Source organism: Babylonia areolata, chromosome 35, assembly GCF_041734735.1.
Source record: "Babylonia areolata isolate BAREFJ2019XMU chromosome 35, ASM4173473v1, whole genome shotgun sequence".
In the NCBI taxonomy this organism is placed as follows: Eukaryota; Metazoa; Mollusca; class Gastropoda; order Neogastropoda; family Buccinidae; genus Babylonia; species Babylonia areolata.
In genome coordinates, this window is record NC_134910.1 from 17,702,377 (window position 1) to 17,725,416 (window position 23,040).

General features: G+C 43.4%; 1 protein-coding gene across 1 annotated transcript in view; it reads left to right on the plus strand.

Annotated features, from left to right (window-relative positions):
* LOC143277999 (tight junction protein 1-like) overlaps window positions 1–23,040 on the plus strand; it is an 87,258-nt gene that overhangs the window by 46,943 nt on the left and 17,275 nt on the right. The window contains exons 4-12 of the mRNA XM_076583011.1: window positions 7,476–7,523; window positions 8,836–8,960; window positions 9,777–9,879; window positions 10,760–10,850; window positions 11,436–11,539; window positions 12,061–12,211; window positions 13,798–13,998; window positions 15,480–15,627; window positions 16,348–16,377. Of these exons, the coding sequence (XP_076439126.1) occupies window positions 7,476–7,523; window positions 8,836–8,960; window positions 9,777–9,879; window positions 10,760–10,850; window positions 11,436–11,539; window positions 12,061–12,211; window positions 13,798–13,998; window positions 15,480–15,627; window positions 16,348–16,377 (1,001 nt within the window). The remainder of the gene's footprint in view (window positions 1–7,475; window positions 7,524–8,835; window positions 8,961–9,776; window positions 9,880–10,759; window positions 10,851–11,435; window positions 11,540–12,060; window positions 12,212–13,797; window positions 13,999–15,479; window positions 15,628–16,347; window positions 16,378–23,040) is intronic.

Consider the following 23,040-nt stretch of genomic DNA (forward strand, 5'->3'; position numbering starts at 1 on the left):
TGACTGAACGTATGAGGGTGACCGGGTTACGAGCAAACACGTGTGATGTGTGTGTGTGTGTGCGTGCTTGTGTGTGTGTGTGTGTGTGTGTGTGTGTGTGCATCTCTTTACAGTTGCTTACTCTGCATCTATGTTCTTTTAACTCTTTTATATGGTTTTCTGTCTCTGAGTGTGTGTACTTTTTTCTTTAGCATATATATATATATATATATATATATATATATATATATATATATATATATATATGTGTGTGTGTGTGTGTGTGTGTGTGTGTGTGTGTGTGTTACATTGAAACCTTTTTCATAATTTATAATGTATTATGTGAATAAAATGAAAAGAATAAGAAGTGCAGATGATGTGGGGAATGAGAAGGGAAAAGAAACAGAATAAGAAGAAACGTTGAAATTATCATTACATGAAACAGCACATTGTTGCTGACAATTTCAGAATTTGAGAAAGAAAAAACAGCAGCAACAACAATGTTATAAGTAAATCTGTTATATTGCTGAGCATAATTGAACAGATATACTAGAGAGAGCAAGAGAGAGTGTTTGAGGAGATATAATGTTCTTGGTTGGTGTCGGCAGGCGTTTTGGTTTTATATTATTATTATTATTGTATCATTTTTATGGCATTAACAACAAACAACAACAAAGAATCATGTTTCAGTCTGTCAGTCTCTCTCGTTGTCTGTCTTTGTCTCTTCTAAAATAAGCCTTTCTCCGAGTCAGTCTAAAGGCGAACAAAAAGATGGAAAACGAGGGAAGCCATGTACACACTTTCCTCTCCCTCCCTTTATGATAAAACCCTACCTAAGCTGCCAGAGTGTCTCTGTATTCGCCCCACAGTCTGTCTCTCCCTGTCTTTTTCTGTCTGCCTCTGTCTTTGTCTGGGCCTGCAAGCTTGTCTGTCTGTCTGTCTGCCTCTCTCTGTCTCTCCATAGGTCTGTCTCTCTCTCTCCCACCCCCTCTATCTCTCCCTCTTTTTCTGATGTGCCATTTGCCATTCTCTTGGTGTGTATTCATTTTTTGTAGACAAGACAGGAGGGGAGACTGGGGGAGGGTGGGTATAAGAAGAGAGGTGGAGGGTGACTGTGAAGCAAGATGGAGGTGGAGGGAGGAGAGATGAAGAGGTTTGGGGTGGCAGGGAGGAGTGGGGTTATATTAGGGAGGATTTCCAGGGAATGTTTATAGAGATGTGGGACTATCTACAATGGAGAGAGAGAGAGAGAGGTGGGGAAGGGTAAGGGAGGTTGTTGGTGGTTGTAGTGTCCAGCATATGGACTCTGTGTGTGTGTGCCCAGGACAGACAGAGGAGTGTAAGTGACTTACGAGCTCACCATCCAAGCCATGTCCACAGAATTAACACCACTGGAAGGTGGCATAGAACTAGACAATGAGAACTATATTTGAAAAATAAAACAAATCTGCCCGTCTGAATCTGTCTGTTTCTTTCTTTATATTCTGAACATAAACCAGTTAAACCAACAACAAGCATGTTTTAATTGATTTATTTATTCAATTTTTAAAATTAAGTTATTGATTATTCATTTCATTCTTTTTTTTGTTTTTATTTTATATATTTTTTTTTTCAGAATTGATGAATTGATTTATTTATGTAATCATTTTCTTTTCCCCAACCCCACTCTTGACCTTTCTCTTCCCCCCACCTCTGACTCTTTCTCTGAATTTCCATAACCTGATATGTATTCACATCCTCGCCCATCTTTGCTTTCTATACTAAATTAAAGGGGCCTACACATAACTTCTCTAAGATCTTTCATTTCCTGCCACTGTTATTTCAATTAAACACAGTCTCTGAAGAAAAACCCACTGTTTGAAACATTGGACTCTATAACAATGGCAAGTCTTATTTTACAGCCCACAGTTGTCTAATTGACTTTCACCATTAGCTAATTTTTCACCCCATCTTTCCTTAGATATTTGTTACTTTGTTATTGTAACTATGGCTTAATCATACACCGAGAACCAGTTTTGGCTGAGGAAGAAAGGGTTCATTGGACAAAAAACAAAACAAAAAGCAACAACAAAAAAGATGAGGAAGGATCGAAAGATGCAAGGGATCAAGGCAATCAACAAAAGCAAACTGAAAACTGCAACACTGATATTTAAACAGGTAAACTTGGATGTTATTAAATCAGATTTTTTTTTGTTATTTGGAGAGTATGTCTTATAACCCAGTTTACTTTGTCAATAAAATACAGTACATTTTAGAATCCACCAAGGTATAAATTAAAAGAAAATTACAAAGTTATTGTAAAAACAACAACAAACATTTCAGTATTCGCAGAGAAATAAGTATTATCACCAAACCATGCACAACTCCCCAACCCCATCTGAGTTCATAAAAGCTGTCATGCATTTTAATGTCCATCAGAGAAATAGTAACCATAAATCTACTGAATGACAGTACGAGAGGGCAGGATTTATTAACTCTAATTATTACCAAACCATGCACACACACACACAACACCACCCAATTCCACAAAGTGGCGTACACCAAAAACGCGACCAGCTAACTGATACCTTGAGCCAGAGAGAGGAGAGACAGACAGAATTAATTACATGTATACTAGGGGACTGTTGGTGCCAGTGATGCCAGAGCTGTCCCTGCCTGGGTCTTTTCTTTTTCTCTCTGGCTCCTTAGCAGAGGGAAGGCTGGGGTGGAACAAAATATTTTCTGCTGCTCCAGACAGTGGAAACTGTGCAAGAGGGTGAAGGGGAAACAAAGTGAAGTTCACCTCCTGCATTGAACATCTGTGTTCTTTTCTTATTGAATGTATTTGTTTTATTCATTTATTTATTCATTCATTTATTTGGTTGTTCGTTTTTGTATTGATTTCTGTGGAGGCTTGAAGTGGTTTAGAACAACACTACATACTAAGGAGTGAATTTGTGAAAAAAAAGGGGAAAGAAATTTGAAGTGGGGTTGGAGATGGAGGAAGCAGTAGGAGGAGGGGGAGGCTTATAGAGAGTGATCTTAACTATGAGTTGCGTTTGCAAGACTTAATTTGTGTGTTGTGCACGAGAACAACAAAAAAAAACGACAAAAAAAGAAAAGGGAAAAAATATCCTTTGGTGAATTAAAAAAAAGAAAGGAAAGAAAGTGCAAAACGAGGACTTGAAATTCATATGAGAAAAAAAAGGAAGGAAAAAAAAACATGCTTGGGATACAAAGAGATGGCAATACTGACTGTAATGGAAGTGAGTGTGGTGGAAAGTGAGGGTGTGTAACGTGGAGGGTTTGTAGATTTGTCTGTTCGTGTTTAATTTAATTTAGGGAATGGGGTGGGTGGGATATTTACAAGAGATGTTCATTAAAGATTTCCCCTGACCCACTTACCATAGACTGAGAGGAATGAAACTTGGCACAGTTATTAGTCTTTCTCTGCATATGTGCCACCAGTTGTGACACACTTCTCCCATTGCTTTATATAAAACTTTATGGAGCTGTGAAGACCTTGCCTGTAGAAGTCTGCAGGTTGCACCAGAAGCCCAGACTTGACCTTGGAAATGTTTCATCATCTGGGAAGTGCATGCCCTTCAAAAATGACTTCATAGGTGGAAAGAGGTGGAAGTCAGACGGTGCAAGGTTCGGAGAGTCAGAGGGGTGAGGAAGGATTTCATAGCTGCAGGTCCATCTGGGCAACATGCAAGTTGTGAACAGGGGCATTGTGTTGCAGGAGGCACACCTTTGGTCAGCATGCCACACCTCTTGGTTTTGATGACCTCCAGCAATTTCTGCATCAGTGAATTGTAGTATGTCCCTGTAATTATGGTACCCTTTGCCAGGAAATCCACCATCACTACTCTGAGCAGGTTCCAAAAGACTGTGACCATGACCTTGCCCGCCGAGGGTTGGACATGTGCCTTCTTAGGAGGTGGTGAGTCATAATGCTTCCATTGCTTTGACTGGGCTTGAGTCTCTGGATCATAGAGATGGTCCCATGTTTCGTTCTGTGTGATTAGTCTGTTGAAAAAGTCCTGGTTTTCTTGGCACATGGCCAAAAGAACCTGGGAGCATGTGACTCGTTCCTGCTTCTGGAAAGGTGTGAGCAACCTAGGAATCCATTGTGCAGACAGCTCTCACATGGGCAAGTGGTCATGGATGATATTTACCACAGACCCCACACTGAACTTGACATCTTAGGCTAGTTGACGAATGGTTATGCAGAGATCCTCCAAAATGGTTGCCTCCACTTGCCAGATGGTGTTTTCATCAATGGTGGACTATGGTCACCAGGGAATGGGAGCTGTTTCAAGTGATATCCGACAATACTTGAACTGACGATGCCAGTGCTTGACTATGTCATACTATGAGGCTTCTTCCCCATAAGCTCTTTAATCTCATCGAACATTTCCATTGGTGTGCAGCCTCTCAAGTACAGAAACTTGATGACCACTCTGCATTCAGATGGCTACATTATCACACCTTACTCCACCATAGCACCTGTGAAAGAGAAACTGTTCTGAGTTTAGAGATGCAAATTTCTACAGGAACTATAAAGATATGTGTATTCATATATCATTATAATGTGCAATTTCAGCCTCCTACAGTAGTAACCAGAAGTAAGTCAGGGGAAATCTTTAATGAATATCCCTTGTACAATGGGGGTCATGAAATATAAACAATATGCGTTTTGTAGGATAAGGGAATTGGGGGTTTGAGAAAGCCAACATATATATTTTCCCTATATATATGATTTTCTTATTGGTATATGATTTATGAAAAAATCACAAAAAGAAGTCGCATAGTTTTGTTATTTATTAATTAAAAAAAAGAAGAGAAAAAGAAATGACACTTAATTGTGTTCATGACATTCTTCGTATGCCATTTTCATGAACTTTTATATAGTTTCAAGTTTTCTTGTATTTTGTGTACAAGGTAGGTTTGGTAAATATCGCTTCTTGATTGATTTTACTGGTATGTAATCAGTTTTTGAAAAGTTATTCTGAAGTGAAAGCATTTTTATATTCTGTAACCTGTGTTGATTGGTGATAGGTTTCCAGATGATGATTTACCCTTGACTGTGGTTTGAAGAAAAGATTTTCGTGAGAACTTCTGTAAAGTGAAGAGCTTGGGTTTCCACAGCAGCCATTTTTGATTAATTCTATTCAAGGCAAAAGGTAGTGTTACTGACTTCCATCATGCACGGGCGTGAAGAAAAACGACAATCTTCACGATCTCGTAAATCGACAAGATCACATCGCTCCAGCAAATCCAGAGATCGTGTTTCCTCACGATCACTCTCTCGCACTAATGGGCCTCTCTTCTGGGTGAGGATGGTGTTGTGTGTGTGTTGGGTGTGTGTGGTCACTTGGTGCAGCTCTGTGTGTGTGTGTGTGTGTGTGTGTGTGACTATGGAGAGAAAAGGGGTGGGTTGTGAGGGGAATACATTCTATTGAATTTCAGGTTGAATTTTATTTCCCCTTGCTTTTGTTCATCTCTTCTTTAAATTATCTCACACAAGAGATTTTGTGGATAAATACTGCTTGTATGTGTGATGAATTCTTTTTTTGTTTAATGTAGTTTCCCAACTTCATATGGATAAAAACTGTATGTTTTAGAAATACTAGAAATACATCTTTTTAAAATTCTATTTCCCCAGCTAATCTCCCTTTACAGTGGCTCTGTTCACTCATTATGTCACATACTGACTGCCTGGAATGCATCAATGACAGTCTTTTCTCTTAAATTGCAGGCAGGGCGTCGACAGCTCACAGGCAGTGCTGCAGTTGCATCATTTTAGTGATATATGTATAATATGAAACAAAGAAACCAAACAACAACTATACCAACAAAATCATTTGGACAATATTGCTTACATACCACCCAGTACATGCATTCCATAAATATTATGTTCTCTTACTGTCTCACCCACTCCCACCCCCCAACACACAGCCATACTCCCATACACACCCATACTTCCACACACAGCCACACTGCCCCCTCCCACGTAACCACACTTCCATACACAGCCACACTCCCACAGCCACACTCCCACACACAGCCACACTCCCAGCCATACTACACTCCCATACACAGCCACACTCCCATACACAGCCACACTCCCAGCCATACTCCCATACACAGCCACACTCCCAGCCATACTCCCACACACAGCCACACTCCCAGCCATACTACACTCCCATACACAGCCACACTCCCATACACAGCCATACTCCCACACACAGCCACACTCCCAGCCATACTACACTCCCATACACAGCCACACTCCCATACACAGCTACACTCCCACACACAGCCACTCTCCCATACACAGCCACACTCCCACTCCCAGCCATACTCCCACACACAGCCACACTCCCAGCCATACTCCCACACACAGCCACACTCCCAGTCATACTACACTCCCATACACAGCCACACTCCCACACACAGCCACACTCCCAGCCATACTACACTCCCATACACAGCCACACTCCCATACACAGCCACACTCCCACACACAGCCACACTCCCATACACAGCCACACTCCCACAGACAGCCATACTCCCATACACAGCCACACTCCCACACACAGCCATACTTCCACACACAGCCACACTGCCCCCTCCCATGTAGCCACGCTCCCATACACAGCCACACTCCCACACACAGCCACACTCCCAGCCATACTCCCACACACAGCCACACTCCCAGCCATACTCCCACACACAGCCACACTCCCAGCCATACTCCCATACACAGCCACACTCCCAACCATACTTTCATACACAGCCACTCTGCCATACACAGCCATATTCCCACACACAGCCACACTCCCAGCCATATTCCCACACATAGCCACACTCCCAGCCATACTCCCATACACAGCCACACTCCCAGCCGTACTTTCATACACAGCCACTCTGCCATACACAGCCATACTCCCATACACAGCCACACTCCCAGCCATACTCCCACACACTGCCACACTCCCAGCCATACTCCCATACACAGCCACACTCCCAGCCATACTTTCATACACAGCCACTCTGCCATACACAGCCATACTCCCATACACAGCCACACTCCCAGCCATACTCCCACACACAGCCACACTCCCAGCCATACTCTCATACACAGCCACACTGCCCTACACAGCCATCCTCCCACACCTGCTGCAGTCCCAGTACCAGAAGTCCACAGGAATTTCACCAGGTCACATATTTTGGACTTTATTGTCATCCCAGTTCTGCCCATTGTGTGTCTCTTGTTGTCTGTTTTTGTTTTTTTGTTTTTTTAATATTTAAAAATTATTTTTATTTTGACTTTTTATATCACCCCAGCATCTATCTGTCTCTGCCTGTGTCTGTCCTGTAGATTTATCATCTCTGTCAGTCTGCTGTCTGCCTGTCTGTGTTTGTGTTTCAGGTTTCTTATCCAAAGATCAGTTGACAGAGGTATAACTAGATAACCTTTAAAAAAAATGTGTTTTTTTTTTTTTCAGAGTGGAGACAATGTGGTGTGGCAAATTCACAGAGTGACTCTACAAAGGGTAAGGTGTTTCCTTCACCGTTCCTTGAATATATGTGTGTAAGTGTGTGTGTGTGTGTGTGTGTGTAATAATAATAATAATAGTATTTATATTGCGCTGAATCTTGTGCATGGAGAGAGAGAGAGTTTTGAAAGACAAAGCGAGTGAATGTGCATGGACAGAGGGAGAGGGGATGGTTGGATGTGCTTTGTGAAGTACTTTGAGTTGATCATCTCGGGTATGTGGCCTTTACAAGTGTTAATTAAAAAAAACCCTTTTTTGTTTTTTTAATTATCATCATTATTATAATCATTGATTATCATTATTATTATTATTATTACTCTTGGTGCTCTTGGTGTTGTTATTTTATTGATGTCGGTAGTAGTAGTAGTAGTAGTAGTGGGCATCCTTCAGTCTCAGAGACTGGGGTTGTGCTCTGGCTGATGTTTGTGGTGTAGTGTGGGTTGTGGCTTGACAGTTCTGTTCAGGAATGACAGTCTCTCTCACACTTAACATAGATGAAGTCTGATCTGTCAAACTCAGAGCCTTCCTTTTTTGCCTCTGTTGGGCAAGTGCCTCTTCAAACTTGGAGAGACCTCTCATAGTTTCTGCACTGTCCGCCTCCAGGATGATCGTTCAGAGGCTACAGCTTTCCTTGTGTCTGGGTTGATGCCTAGGGTTCTTCAGGTCTCTTTTTTGGACATCTTTGTATTATAGTTTGGGTCTGCATGCAGGGCATAAACTCTGTACAGTAGGTCCCAGGATATTCCGTTGTCATCCATTCGCATGACGTTTCCATGCCAAAACATTTGTCTTTGCTTCTGAATGTTGTACATTCTGGGGACCCCAGCCCTCTCAGGGACAGTGTTGGAGACCTTGTCCTGCCAAGAGATGTTTAGGATGTGTCACAGGCAGCACATACAGAGGGTGTTCAGTTGTCACTCCTGTCTGGCCTGCAGTGTCCAGGTTTTACTGCTGTACAGGAGGGTGGTCATGACGCAAGCTTTGGTGTCTTCTGTCAGCTTGCTGTTTTTCAGTTCTCTCTTTGACAGTTTGGACATGGTGGTAGCAGCCTTGCCAGTATGCTTGTTTTGCTTGGTGTCGAGAGAAAGTCTGAGGTAGTTGATCCTATAGGGTAAATCTGAGGTAGTTGATCCTAGGTACACAAAGTCATTGACAGCTTCCAGTTCATGATCAGAGATTCTGATGTTGGGTGGGCAGTACATGTTGTTGTTGCTGTTGTTATTATTTTTGCTCCTGCCTGGCATGTTATTGTTCTTGTTTTTGTCCAGATTTTTTTTGTTGATAAAGACTGTGACTTTGTGGATGGCAGGTGGCAAACTATGGTTTTGGTATAGCTGTGAGCGGAGGCCACGACAGTCCTCACTTTGCCAGCGGTGACCCCTCCATTGCCATCTCTGATGTCCTTCAGGCTGGTCCTGCAGAGGGAAAGCTTCAGTGAGTGTGTGAGAAAAGGAGGAGTGGAGGGAAAGCTTCAGTGAGTGTGTGAGAAAAGGAGGAGTGGAGGGAAAGCTTCAGTGAGTGTGTGAGAAAAGGAGGAGTGGAGGGAAAGCTTCAGTGAGTGTGTGAGAAAAGGAGGAGTGGAGGGAAAGCTTTAGTGAGTGTGTGAGAAAAGGAGGAGTGGAGGGAAAGCTTCAGTGAGTGTGTGAGAAAAGGAGGAGTGGAGGGAAAGCTTCAGTGAGTGTGTGAGAAAAGGAGGAGTGGAGGGAAAGCTTCAGTGAGTGTGTGAGATAAGGAGTGGAGGGAAAGCTTCAGTGAGTGTGTGAGAAAAGGAGGGAGGGAGTGGGGAAGTGGGAGATGTGAGGTGAGAGAATGGAAGTGTGGGAGCAGGGAGGGAGGTGGGAAAGGGAGGGTGGGTGTGTGAGGGAAAGAGAAAGTGGACCAACATTCATCAGAGTTTCAAAAAGATTAAAAAGAAGAAGAAGCAAAAAAACAAAAACAAAAAAAACCCCAGACAAAACATGGGATCTTTAACGTGCACATTTAATTTTCTGCATGCGTATACAGATAATCAGGCTTTAGACACTAGGAGTTGAACACATCAGTTGACCTTGGAGTTAAGAAAAATCTATGCTCTTAATCCACCAGGTGCCATGACAGGGGTTTGAATCCAGGGCCCTCAGATTGAAAGTCCAATACTTAAACACTTGACTGCTTCTGCATGTCTGATTCAGGACATGGTGTGTGTGTGTGCGCGCGCGCATGTGTGTGTCTGTATGTGCATGCGTGCATGTGTGCGTCTGTGTGTTGCAGGTTAAATGATCGTATCATCAGCGTGAACGGGATCTCCCTGGAGAATGTCAGCCATTCTATGGCCATTCAAGTGCTGAAAAACAGTGGAGACAGTGTTCATTTAGTGAGTTGGGTCTCTGTGTGTGTGTGTGTGTGTGTTAGAATGTGTTATGTTTGTGTTCATGTATGTTGCTAATATGAAGAAAACAAACATGATCAAATATGTCATCATCTTGCACACAATTCTTTGTTGCGTTTTCCTTTTTTTTTTTTTTTTGGATGAATTGTAAACAGTAAGTTTTTGTTCTCTTTTTGGGTTCAGTGTAAGGAATGTGCATCATGATGAGCATAACAGCTGTGATGATGATTGTTTGATGATGACAGTGTTTGATGATGATAATGATGATGCTGATGATAATAATAATGGTGATGATAATAATGATGACAACAATGATGTAGATGGTAATTGTGATGATGACAATGATATTGGCAATAATGATGATGATGATGATTATGACAGTGATAACAATGTCAGCGACAATGATGTAGGCATGTGACCAGTCAGGCATAACGGAAGATGATGAAGTGTGTGGGTGCAGGTGGTATGATGATGATAATGATGATGATGACAATGATGATGAAGTGTGTGACTACAGGTGGTATGACAGTGTGTGGTGATTAGGACGATAATGATGACAGTGATGAAGTGTGTGACTACAGTTGGTTTGACGATGTGTGGTGATGATGACGATAATGATGATGATGATGATGATAAAGTGTGTGACAACAGCTGCTATGACAGTGTGTGGTGATGATGACGATAATGATGATGATGATGAAGTGTGACTACATGTGGTATGGTGACGTGTGGTGATCATGACGATAATGAAGATGATAATGATGATGATAACGATGATGATGAAGTGTGTGACTACAGGTGGTATGACGACGTGTGGTGATGATGACGATAATGAAGACGATGATGATGAAGTGTGTGACTACAGGTGGTACGACGACGTGTAGTGATGCCGGCAGCTGTAGAGAAAGAGAGCCCCCCTCTGAGGGTCACCCTGGTCAAGAAGAACAAGAAGGATGGTAATGGAGTGATTGTACTTGTAGTGCATTGTATTGTACTGTCCTGTGCTCTACTGTTTTGAACTGCACAGTTTTGTACTGAATTGCACTGTACTGTAATGTATTGCATTATATTGTACTGTACTGTACTGTACTGTATTGCACTGAACTGCTTTTTGTCTTCTCTGTGTGAAATTCTGGCTGCTTTCCCTGGGGCATCACCACAGTACAGAACAATCCAAATATATATTTTTTTGCCTGCAGTTGTATGTTTTACTGTGATAGTGGATATTTTCCACAGAAATTCTACAAGGGACAACTCATTTGTTGCCATGGATATGCAGACAGGATCTCAGTTTATTGATCTTCCAAAAGATTTGGGTTCTTTTCTTAATAGCCACATGACAAAACAGGACACATGTCACAGGCACAATGTTACTTTGCACTACTGCCTACCAATACACACATCACATTATTATTATCATTATTATTTGTATTTTATTATTGTAAGTCTGACACTGTGAATCAATGACACCATGATTCTTTTTTTCTGTATTCTTCCATTGAGAGAAATAGTGTGAGTGAGTGTGTGTGTTTGTGTTTCAGAGTTTGGTCTGGTATTGGGATGTCGTTTCTTTATCCAAGATGTGTTACCAGAGTCCTTGGCTGCTCAAGATGGCGGCCTTAAAATCGGGGACACCATTCTTAAGGTGAGAGAGAGAGAGAGAGAGAGAGAGAGAGAGAAGACATGCTTCATTAATGAGGGTAGCAGATAACCAAGGAACATGCTTTTGTGCATTTATCAGTGTTCATGTATACTTAACAGGAGCAGAGAGAAAAGATAAGAAAATGGTTTACTGAGCTCATTTATCTGCCAAATTCAAGGGGAACAGTGGGTTGAAGACGACAATCAAACATAAGAAAATAGATTTAATTCAAGGGAGACAAGAAGAGAGAATGTGACTGAGTGTCAGTGGGCAAATGTGCGTGAGAATGAGTGATAGTGTATTTTTGGTATTTGGTGGTGAAAAAAATCATTGACAGAACCAGAGACAGTTGACATACATGTCAGCAGCTTGCTGTATCTTGTGCATGCATATTTTCCTAGTTAAACAACACCACCCAAGAGTGACTGTTAGTGTGAGAGAGAAAGAAAATCATTGCTAGAACCAAGACGGTGACATACCTGTCAACAGTTTGCTTTATTTTATATGTCTGTGTTTACTTCCAGGTGAACAACACAACTCTGGAGGGACTGTCAGTGGGGGAGGTGAAGAAACTGATGGAGCGATCTAAAGACAGACTGCAGTTGATCGTCTCCAAGCCTCCACACACTGAAGACAGGGTTCGGTCCTCTGCCAGTCGTCTACGAGAAGACGAAGGTGAATTATAGTTTTGTATTGTATTATGTGTTGTATGTGAGTTACAGTTTTGTATTGTATTGTATATTGTATTCTGTTGCATTACTTTTTGTCTCAACAGACTTTCTCTGTGTGAAATTTAGGCTGCTCTATCAAAGTGGATTTTTCTACAGAATTCTATCAGGGACAGCCCCTTTGTTGCCATGGGTTCTACTTTTTTTTGTGTGTGTGTTAAGCGCATGCTGCACATAGGACCTCGGTTTTTCTTCTTATCCAGAAGGTCTGGTGGAGAGTAAAAGTCGTGGCTCTGTGCAGCACTCAGACCCTTGAACACTCGTTTCCTAGTGGGGCACTGTATCACTGTGCCATTACTCCATTCAAGTTTCAGTTTCAAGGTGTCAAAGCATATGGACTGATCCATATATGGGCTACATCAAATCTGCTTAAAGATGTTTGTTTATTTTAAACACACACACACACACACACACACACACACACACACAAACACACACACACAAAGGCAGATGCCAGACCAGTGCACAGACCCAATGAGCTGGTCAGTGTTGATTGCCTGCTAAATGCTACAGGAGTGAAAGAGAAGAGCAAAGTTCTTTAAAAAAAAATATGAAGGTGAGCATTTTGGTGTTTGTTTTGGGTGGATGATAGGGGTAGTAGGAGGAGGGAGGGTATATTTATTACTGTAACTTTTTAATGGATAGATGTTTTAACAGGATTATAAGGGTAGTTGGAGGAGGATGAGTGTAATAAGGGGTAGATGCTTTAGCAGGATTATAAGGGTAGTAGGAGGAGGATGAGTGTAATAAGGGGTAGATGCTTTAGCAGGATGATAAGGGTAGGAGGAGGAGGATGGATGTAATAAGGGGTAGATGCTTTAGCAGGATGATAAGGGTAGTAGGAGGAGGATGGATGTAATAAGGGGTAGATGCTTTAGCAGGATGATAAGGGTAGTAGGAGGAGGATGGATGTAATAAGGGGTAGATGCTTTAGCAGGATGATAAGGGTAGTAGGAGGAGGATGGATGTAATAAGGGGTAGATGCTTTAGCAGGATGATAAGGGTAGGAGGAGGAGGATGGATGTAATAAGGGGTAGATGCTTTAGCAGGATTATAAGGGTAGTAGGAGGAAGATGAGTGTAATAAGGGGTAGATGCTTTAGCAGGATGGTAAGGGTAGGAGGAGGAGGATGGATGTAATAAGGGGTAGATGCTTTAGCAGGATGATAAGGGTAGGAGGAGGAGGATGGATGTAATAAGGGGTAGATGCTTTAGCAGGATGATAAGGGTAGTAGGAGGAAGATGGGTGTAATAAGGGGTAGATGCTTTAGCAGGATGATAAGGGTAGTAGGAGGAGGATGAATGTAATAAGGTGTAGATGCTTTAACAGGATGATAGGGGTAGTAGGAGGAGGATGAATGTAATAAGGTGTAGATGCTTCAACAGGATGATAGGGGTAGTAGGAGGAGAGAGGGTGTGTTTGTAGTAAAGAGTGGATGCTTTCACATGATTTCCAAAGTATTCCTTACAAAGAGTTCAGAGCGGGTGTCAATGTGTGGAAGCAAAGGTGTCATGTTAGTCCCTGTGTCACCAGGTTATTCCACCTTTCGGCCCGCTCATGACAAGGGGGACGTCAACCTGTATCGGCCCAGTGTGCGGTCAGAGGAGGACCTGTACCCGGGGGCCTACCCTGCCCCAGGCTCTGCCCACTTTGACAGTCGCTATGGCTACAACCCCGATGCCCCGCCCAGGCCCACCATGTCTGGCACGTTTCCCAGAACACAGCACAGAAGTGGTGAGTTTTTCTGTTTTCTGTTTATTAATATCTTTTGAAGGCCACACAATAAACAAGACAAAATGAAGAGAGAAATAGGGAAACACACAGAAAATAAAATTGTTGGAGACAGGAGAGGAAAATACAATTAAAAAAAAAAACATTTTTATTCGATTTTGATATGTCAGCATTTTTCAAAGCAATGAACTTAAAAAGCAGTGGAACCTTTTGTTAGAAAATCAATCCTTTCTAACATTAAGCTGGATCCCAGTATGCTCTAATGAAAGGCAAATACAATATTAATAAAAAGAAGAAAACAGGAAAAACACACACATGTAAGATTATGGACAGACAGATAGATCGACAGACAGACAGACTGAATATCAGTTGGATATTATGAACTGTTGTCATCAATATGTCACGGTAAGTGAACAATACATCCATTTCATGTACAAGTACTTAAAAAAAAAAATCAGTACGAAATCCTACAGTTATGGATGATTAGTTTTCATTTCCGCAAAAAGGTGAGTGAGTTGTGATTAATAATTTGTATGGCGGTCATCTCACAGAAAAAGTGGCAGTGTTAAAGTTAACTTTTGTGTTGTATTCTTTCATTTTGTATCAAAGTTTCAACTTAAAAGGAAAAAAAAAAGATATCTGTTGAAAGAAAAATACAAAATAGCAAATCACCAAGCACACAAATGACAAGAAATATCCATCCAACCCAGACCATTTCCATTTGTATACCCAAAGCCTTAAAGGGAAAAATAACAAACATACAGCCTTTGGTCAACACAAATAAAATTGTTAAGCAAAATGTAATACCACCAATACCACCATTAGTGATAATGATACCAACAACAAGAACAGTAATAAATATTATTTAATGATGATATTGAGAAGGCGCTACAGCAGAAATGGATGGTGTAGGACTTAAGATCCAGTGTTCATCAGTGATCAGTGTTTGAGGCCCCATTTACACAGTCACAAGTAATTGGGCATATAACTGAAATCCTGTGTGATTGTGCAGTATGGGTGCCAGATCTTGGTATTTAGAATTCTGTTTAAAATTTATGTTTGCTGTATTGGTTAAAACCCCTTCTGTTTTTTTCTTTTGGTTCCCTTTTTGAATTTATCAAGATTTCACCATTGTTCTCCCCTCTGGGCAGAAAAAAGATTTCAGGCTTGAGAGTAGTTTTTCTCAGCTTATACCCATGCATTTGGCAAGGTGTTTCAACCTTGGGAAAGGCATTTTACTTCGTTTCCCTCACTCCACCCAGGTGTGAATAGGTACCAGACTTAAGTTGGGAAAGGTTGTTAATACAGTGGAGGTTTGGGCCCCACCTTCCTGTGCCGAGCCCTAGACACAGTGGACATGAATTCACTGCCCCTATGGTGGCTACAGGACCTGTAACATTGTTGATATAATATTATATAGTAATTATCATAACAGCTGCAATGACAACAACAGTAACAAAGGATCATGTTGTCGTCATGAGCAGACAGCGGCCCGCACAGTCCCACACGCGCAGAAAATTTCTACTCCCCACCACCGCGACGAGACCCTGATGGTTACTATAGCGACCATGACATGGATGGCTATCGGGGTCCCCCAGCAGAGGACGTCTTCACCAGACATCCACCTGACGAGTGAGTGAGAGATAGGTGGAGGGTGGGGAATGGTGGTGCTGGTGGTGGTGGTTTTGGGAAGGGAGATAGGAGGTGTGGGTGGTATGTGTATGCTTACAAAAGTAATGGTGATTACCAAAAAAGAAGACCTCTCTTGTGTATTTATTAACAGTGTATTAACAGGTTGGAAAAGGGGGATCATTTGATTAATCAAGATGAGGTTGAATTTATTTTCTTTGTGTTTTTTTTTTCATGAATTTTTGATGTTTTGGAAAAAAAAAATTTTTAGAAAAGGTCTGGTGCAAGAAAAAAAAAGAAACACAAATACAGTTAAAACCCAAGCACATATTGTTTGGTATTCTCAGAAACAAGGGGGGAAAGCTTATTACATAGAAGAACTACAATATAAACGATACAAAGGTTTTGGCTCATTATCAAACAACTGCAATGAAAATAATTATGAGCAAGTATTATCAGTCACAATCCTGTAGTCATTGCACCTTTCCTCACTGTCAGATGCTTCCTTCGATTTAGATTAAAAGAAAAAATTGTTGTTGAATATATTTCAGCGTTTTAGTAAAATTCTTGAAACATTACATGTCTTACATGTATTGATAAACATAAAAAGGAGTATATAAACATAATAAAGCAATACATGAATAATGAGACATTCACATACTTGAAGATATAAAAAAACAAAACAAAAACTTATAACTTTTTTCCTGTGCTGTTTTGTACCAGACGTTATGTGGGGCTGAGGTCAGACTTGGGGTAAGTGGTGTGTGGCATGGAGTAATGACGGCAGATTCTGATGCCGTGTTTGCTGTTTGATCTGTTTCTCTGTGTCATAACCAGACTGCAGATTGTAGTGTACCTTTGCAGTGAGATTCATTCCCTTCATTCCCCCCCCATCCTCCCACACACTCCCCTCCCATCCATTCCCCTGCCCCACCTGTCAAAAATCACAAAATGATGTTAACAACACCTCCTTGTAGGGCTTTTGATATCACATAAATATGCATCCCTGACACTTTCGAATTAAAGGAGGCATTGCGTGTTCATTTAGCGGGTTCCTAGGATGTTCTGAAAATTTCGTGAGTGATTTATTTAAAAGAGTAAAAATCCTGTTTGGGAACTTCAGTCTGACGCTAGGATTGTTGATGTTGGAGAAGAGTTCTTTCCCTTCACCATTTCTTGCACTGGAAGCCTACATGATAATGACCAGAAGTGGAAGGTATGCCTGCCATGTTATGCAGGTAGCAGTGCAGATTTTATTGAAATGTACAACGTTAAAGTGATCCTTGTAAGGTAGTCTGGGACCGCCTGCCTTGTAAGATAGTATGGGACCGCCTTGGTTTTTTTTTGTTTTGTTTTTGAAAGAGTCCATGGGATCTTCAGGATTTTAATGATCAGAAGCCCTGCACTGTTTCACCCTCCTCTCTTCTGCTGATCACAGAAGACAAAATCATGTGAACAGCACCTCATTATTTGCCCCCACACCCTACCTTTTGCTGTTCACAGAGGACAAAATCATGTTGACAGCCCTTCATTGTTTGCCCCACACCCTACCTTCTGCTGTTCACAGAGGACAAAATCATGTTGACAGCCCTTCATTGTTTGCCCCACACCCTACCTTCTGCTGATCACAGAGGACAAAATCATGTTGACAGCCCTTCATTGTTTGCCCCACACCCTACCTTCTGCTGATCACAGAGGACAAAATCATGTTGACAGCCCTTCATTGTTTGCCCCACACCCTACCTTCTGCTGATCACAGAGGACAAAATCATGTTGACAGCCCTTCATTGTTTGCCCATCACACTGCCTTCTGCTGTTCAGAGAGGACAAAATCATGTTGACAGCATCTCATTGTTTGCCCACACACTGCCTTCTGCTGTTCACAGAACACGAAAAATTAATCATGTTGACAGCCCCTCATTGTTTCCCCCTCCTCCCCCACACCCTCTCTACACAGAACAGAATCATGTGTGCAACAACTATGGTTTCCTGTAACTATCAGAATTGTTTTCCCCACCCTTGCAAAGAAGGTTCTTTAAAAATGATTAAAAAAAAAGAAAAGAAAAGAAAGAAAGAAAAAGAACCTTCTTTGCAACAGAAAATCATGTTTGCAACAATTCCAGTTGCTCCCTGTAACTGTTAGAATTCTCCCCCCACCTTTGTAAAGAAGGTTCTCAAAAAATGATATAGAATGAACAAGAACCTTCTTTGCAACACATATTCACAACAATTCTAGTGGCTCTAGGTATCAGAATTATTTATCTATCTCTTTTTATGTTATATATTACTTTTTGTATATCCTTCAAATTTATTTTTGTATATTTTTATGTATATGTTTATTTATTTAGAAATCTTGCTATAGTGCATATTCTTGAAGCTCTATGTGCTTTACAATAGCACTATAAACATTCATTCAAACATTCCCACACAAACATACATATGCAGCTTACATAGGTAAGAAAGAATAATTAAAAGAGATTATATCATTGAGTAATCAAGTAATGTATCAAACTAGAAATCATGATAACAACAACAATATAGACAATTTAAAGAGGCATACATGCACCTATAGACACACAGTTACACACGCGCGCTCACACACTCTCTCTCTCCATAAATGCTCCCATATACACAAACACTACTCGCGCAATCACTCACATACACATACACACACACACACACATACACATGAACACAGATTAACCATCTAACACAGCAAACAAGCTATGATATTACATGATAAAACAGTTCCTACTAAACATTCATGGAAGAAGCATTGTACATAATATTCATAAATTAAACTGGAAAGATGAAACAAATATAGAAACACACACGCACGCACACACACAGATGTTAGCTGAGATTATTTCTTGCTTAGAATTTCATTTTACCGTCAAAATTTTGTGTGTTTTTACTCTTTTTTTTCCTTGTGGGGGGCTGGGGGTGGGGTTGGGTTATATATATATATATATATATATATATATATATATATATATATGTATGTATGTATGTATGTATGTATGTATTTCAGAAAAATCATTTATTCATTTTTACGCATGCAAATATGTGTGCATTCATTCAGTTGTGTACATATGATGCAGTATTGATTTACCCCATAGGTGTACATGTTCTTGTTTGTGTTATTTGTGTGCAGAAATCTGGTTGTATTTGCATGTGCATGATGATGTGTTTTTGTCTGGACTGTATTTGAATTAACATTTTTGCAAGACAAGTGTTCAACTAAAACATAGGTGTAATGATGCTTCATATTTTTGATGATGGTTTTTAAGTTTGTTTGTCTGGACTGTATTTGAATTAACATTTTTGCAAGACAAGTGTTCAACTAAAACCTAGGTGTAATGATGCTTCATATTTTTGATGATGGTTTTTAAGTTTGTTTTCAGATTGATGTTGTTCTGTATCTTCAGTTCTTCACCTCCTTTCTCCTGTCTCTGTCTTTCCAGTCTCCTCTCCTTTGTCTTCTGGTTTTTGGGACAGCAGTTATTATGTGGTTCATAATCACTGACATTGGTGCATGTGATACATTGTTTCAACACAGTGTGTATTTGTTTTAGGTATATTATTGTTTTATACAATCTGTAGCCTTCACATGTGTGGATGTGTTAAAAGTGTATCTTATACTTTGTGGCCTTCTTGTTGCGTCAGTTTGAATGAACAGTTTATAGACTTATCATGTGTGGTAGTGTTAAAAGTATATTTTATTAGTGCAGTTTATAACAGTTTATGTAACCATCAGCTTGTGTAGATATGTTGAAGGCATAATAATAATGTAATATATGGTTTACAGCCTTCACATTAATTTCTGATATTAGTGTTTTGTACAAATACAACCTTCTCTTTGTATAGATCTGATGAAGGTTCAGTTTTGGTTTAAAAGGAGGCATCATGTTGTTTTGCATGTGGACACTTTTGTTCAATTTTTATCACTCCTCCCAGGTCTGAATAGGTATGTGAGTTTGATTGGGGATGTTAACAGCACATTCAGAGGATCGGACCCTGCCTTTCCTATGCTGAGCCCTAGACACAATGGATATGAACTCGCTGCCCCTGTAGGCTAAGGGGGGTTGGAATTTAAGCTTCATAGCACACTGAGGTCACAGATCACCAAAGATGATGGGCACAACATCTGAGTACTTAAAAAGTTGGACTTTCAGTCTGAAGGTCCTGGTTTCCATCTAGGTATTGGCACCTGGTGGGTTAAGGATGGAGATTTGTCTGATTGGCACCTGGTGGGTTAAGGATGGAGTTTGGTGTCATATACTGTACCATGTCAAACTGATGCAAACTAGGCCTATGGTTTGCTCTGTTTGGCCAAATTTCGCGCGGCTAACAGTGAAAAGACGCCCCTCTTAGTCTGGCCCGCTCTTAGCCAATCAAACGCCTCTAACAGCTATAAGCGCTGAATCATTCCTTTGGCCAAGGCTCTCCACGCCATCTTGTCAGGTTTTCGCTCTGTCTCGTCTAACGCTTTTTTTGGCTATTAAGCGTTTTCATTTGGCCTTATTTTGTTGTATGCGGCTTGCATGTGTATTGTGCTTACATTCTGTGTACTCGTTTCGACTCGGCCCCCTCGATTTCTTCGTATTTTTCTACCTCTGAGTCGATCCTGTCTTTCCTTTCTCTGTTGGGGATCGTATTGTTCGCTGGGTGCTTACGCGCGGTACCATGCCTCGTTTGCCATCCTACGAAGGCAGGGATCATGATGCTGGCAGAGATACTCGCCAAGAGACTCTCCCAGGCCCGGAGCTCATGATTTCTCCCGATAGGGACCGTGGCGATGCGTCTGCAGACGCTGATCGCGGAGGGGACGCTCGTCCCGATAAAACGGTCATGAAGGGGACCGGGGGGAAAGGGATTCGAGCGTCACCTCCCGAAGTGTCCCAGCGCGAGGCGGGTGGAAGGGGGAGTAGCACGTCCTCTCTTGGTGGTGGGAACTCGCGGCTGGGTGCGGACTCCCAAGGGGAGGCCGCCCCCCGCCATTACCCGGGTCCCCACACGGAGACGGCCCTCAGGGGCCCCAGTGCTGTTTCCCCTCCTCCCTTCTCGGTCGACCCCCCTCCCCCACCTCCTCCTGGGGAGAAAAACAGTTGGTTCCGGGGGGGGACCTCCACTTAGCCCACCCCGGGCCAAGCCACCCCAGTCTCCCCACGGGAGGGGATTCTGGGCGCGTGGCAACCTGCTCTGCAGGTCTCCCCGCTATCCGGCCGGTCTCCCCTGCTGGGGGAGTCCCGCGCGTGTCAGGCGGTTCCGGGCAGTCAGACCGCCGGCCTTTCGGCCTGTCTGACACCCAAGTCGGACCTGACCTCCCTCCGACTTGGCCAGGTTTTTCCCTTCAACGAGGTCAAGGCACCAGTGACCCTTGGGGCTGGGGTCACGGGATGGCTGGTGCCCACGGGTGGTATCCCCCCATTCTACCCGTACTGGGGGTGCACCTATGGTGCATGCTGGGTTCCCGGAGGACCAGGGACTAACCCCTGGTCCGCTCCCCACCGGACCCAACCCAGCACAGACCACAGAGTGACACACACAGCCCCCGACAAGAGGGATTGACTCTTCGTTGGGCAGGTCGAGCTCCTCGACCAGTGTTAACACTACAGCCTCGAATAGGTCCTCTGTCAGCACGCAGGTGACCGCCACGGTCACTACGGGCTTCCTTTTCAGGACCGACGGCAGCTGAGGGACCCCCGCTCAGCCCGTGGGAGCCTGCTGGTCCCACCTACCCAGCCCTCGTCCTAAAAGGAGATGAGTGGGTGTTCGTCCCCTCACAGCACTCGTGGGTCCCTCTGGCGTCCAGGGACGCTCTCTCTGAGAAGTGTGGCACCCACCATCCCAAGCATGGTTGGACCTACGTCCACACACTCCCCACCCTCTTCAGGTGTCAAGGACATAACAGAGGAGACCAGGGTCCCTGCTCGGGATCGCCCCAGCTCATCCCGCTGGCTGACCACAGCCCACAGGACGCCCCCCGTGGGTACATCCACTTGGGATGGCACCCAGCAGGGGATGGACTGTGAACAAGAAGGACAGCCCCTGTCTTCGGATGAGGACGAACAAGCAGATGAGCACTCTTCGCCCCCATCCCAGTGCGACAGATGGAGCCCACGCCTCCCTAGGGACCAGCCTGAACCAAACTCGGACTTTGCCGAGCTCGAACTGACCCTCCCCAATAGGGTCACACATGCTGAATCAGTCCCTCAGGCAACTTTGTCACCCTTAACCCTCCTACGGTCAGGTGACTCTAACTCCAGAACCACAAGGCGACTCAGAGTGCCAGAAATGGCTCAGGAGTGGCTTAATAAGCCAGCCCGCACCGTCAGGGGTGCTGCTTCCATCCCTCCTCCAGGCAGGGAGTCACTCTCTGCCCCGGGCGCTTTTGCCCCAGGCAAGTTCCTTAAAGATCCCTCCAAGGGAGGAGTGTGGTCCTGGTACACACAGGGACCACCCTGCCTACAGGGAAGCAGAGCCCTCCGCGCAGGACAGGATGTTGGTCTCACAGCGCACCACCTTCCCCACCTCAGCTACTCTTCCCTTTAAGACATTTGCAGAGTGGGACAAACTGGCCCGCCGCTGCCTCCTCGAGGTGTCCACGGCTTATACCTTCTTTGACGCGTTCCTCCACAGAGCCAATGAGCTGTGGGAACGACGTCCAGTTCAGCAGGACACGGAGTCTCCTTCCTCTGGCCTGCCTGGCCTCTTCTCAGGACCCGAGGTTAAACACTTTTGGCAATTCGAGTAGCGTCTGGTCTCACGGCAGCTGCAGACGCAGCTACCAGCCTTCACTTCAATACGGTGGCTAGCGCGGCGGGATGCTGTTCTCCGCCTCTCTAACATTCCAGTAGAGGAGAGGGCTGCTCTGCGGTCCATCCCAGCACAGCAGCACTCCCTCTTCGGCCAGTATGCGCCGCATTTTGTCAGCCACAGGGCAGAGACAAACCGGGAGGTGGCCTCATATTTAGCCCAATCCTCCCAGGGGCGCCAGGGTTTCTATGCCTTTGAAGAGACCCGCCACCAGGGCTCCTCCATATACCTCGCCTCCTAAGCCAAAGCGGCGTGCTCAGAATCAGCGGCAGAGGAACAAACCACCTCATGGCCGTCCAAGCCGTCCGGCCATGCCCAAGGCCAGAAGGCAGCACCCCCAATGACTGGGCCCCCGATTCAGCACCGCCAGTCGTTCAGGCTGAGCCCCTCCAAGTAGGAAACTTGTCCCGGCACGCGCATCAGTGGCGTGCTCTGGGACTCAACGACTGGATTGTGTCGGTGCTAGAGTCGGGGTACATGCTCCCTTGGGTGGGGGACCGCCCCCCTCTAAGATCCACTCCTCCTCCTTATGTGCCCAGCTCGATGGAGCAGGAGAGCGTCTTAGAGAAAGAGATATCGCACCTACTCCTCATAGGG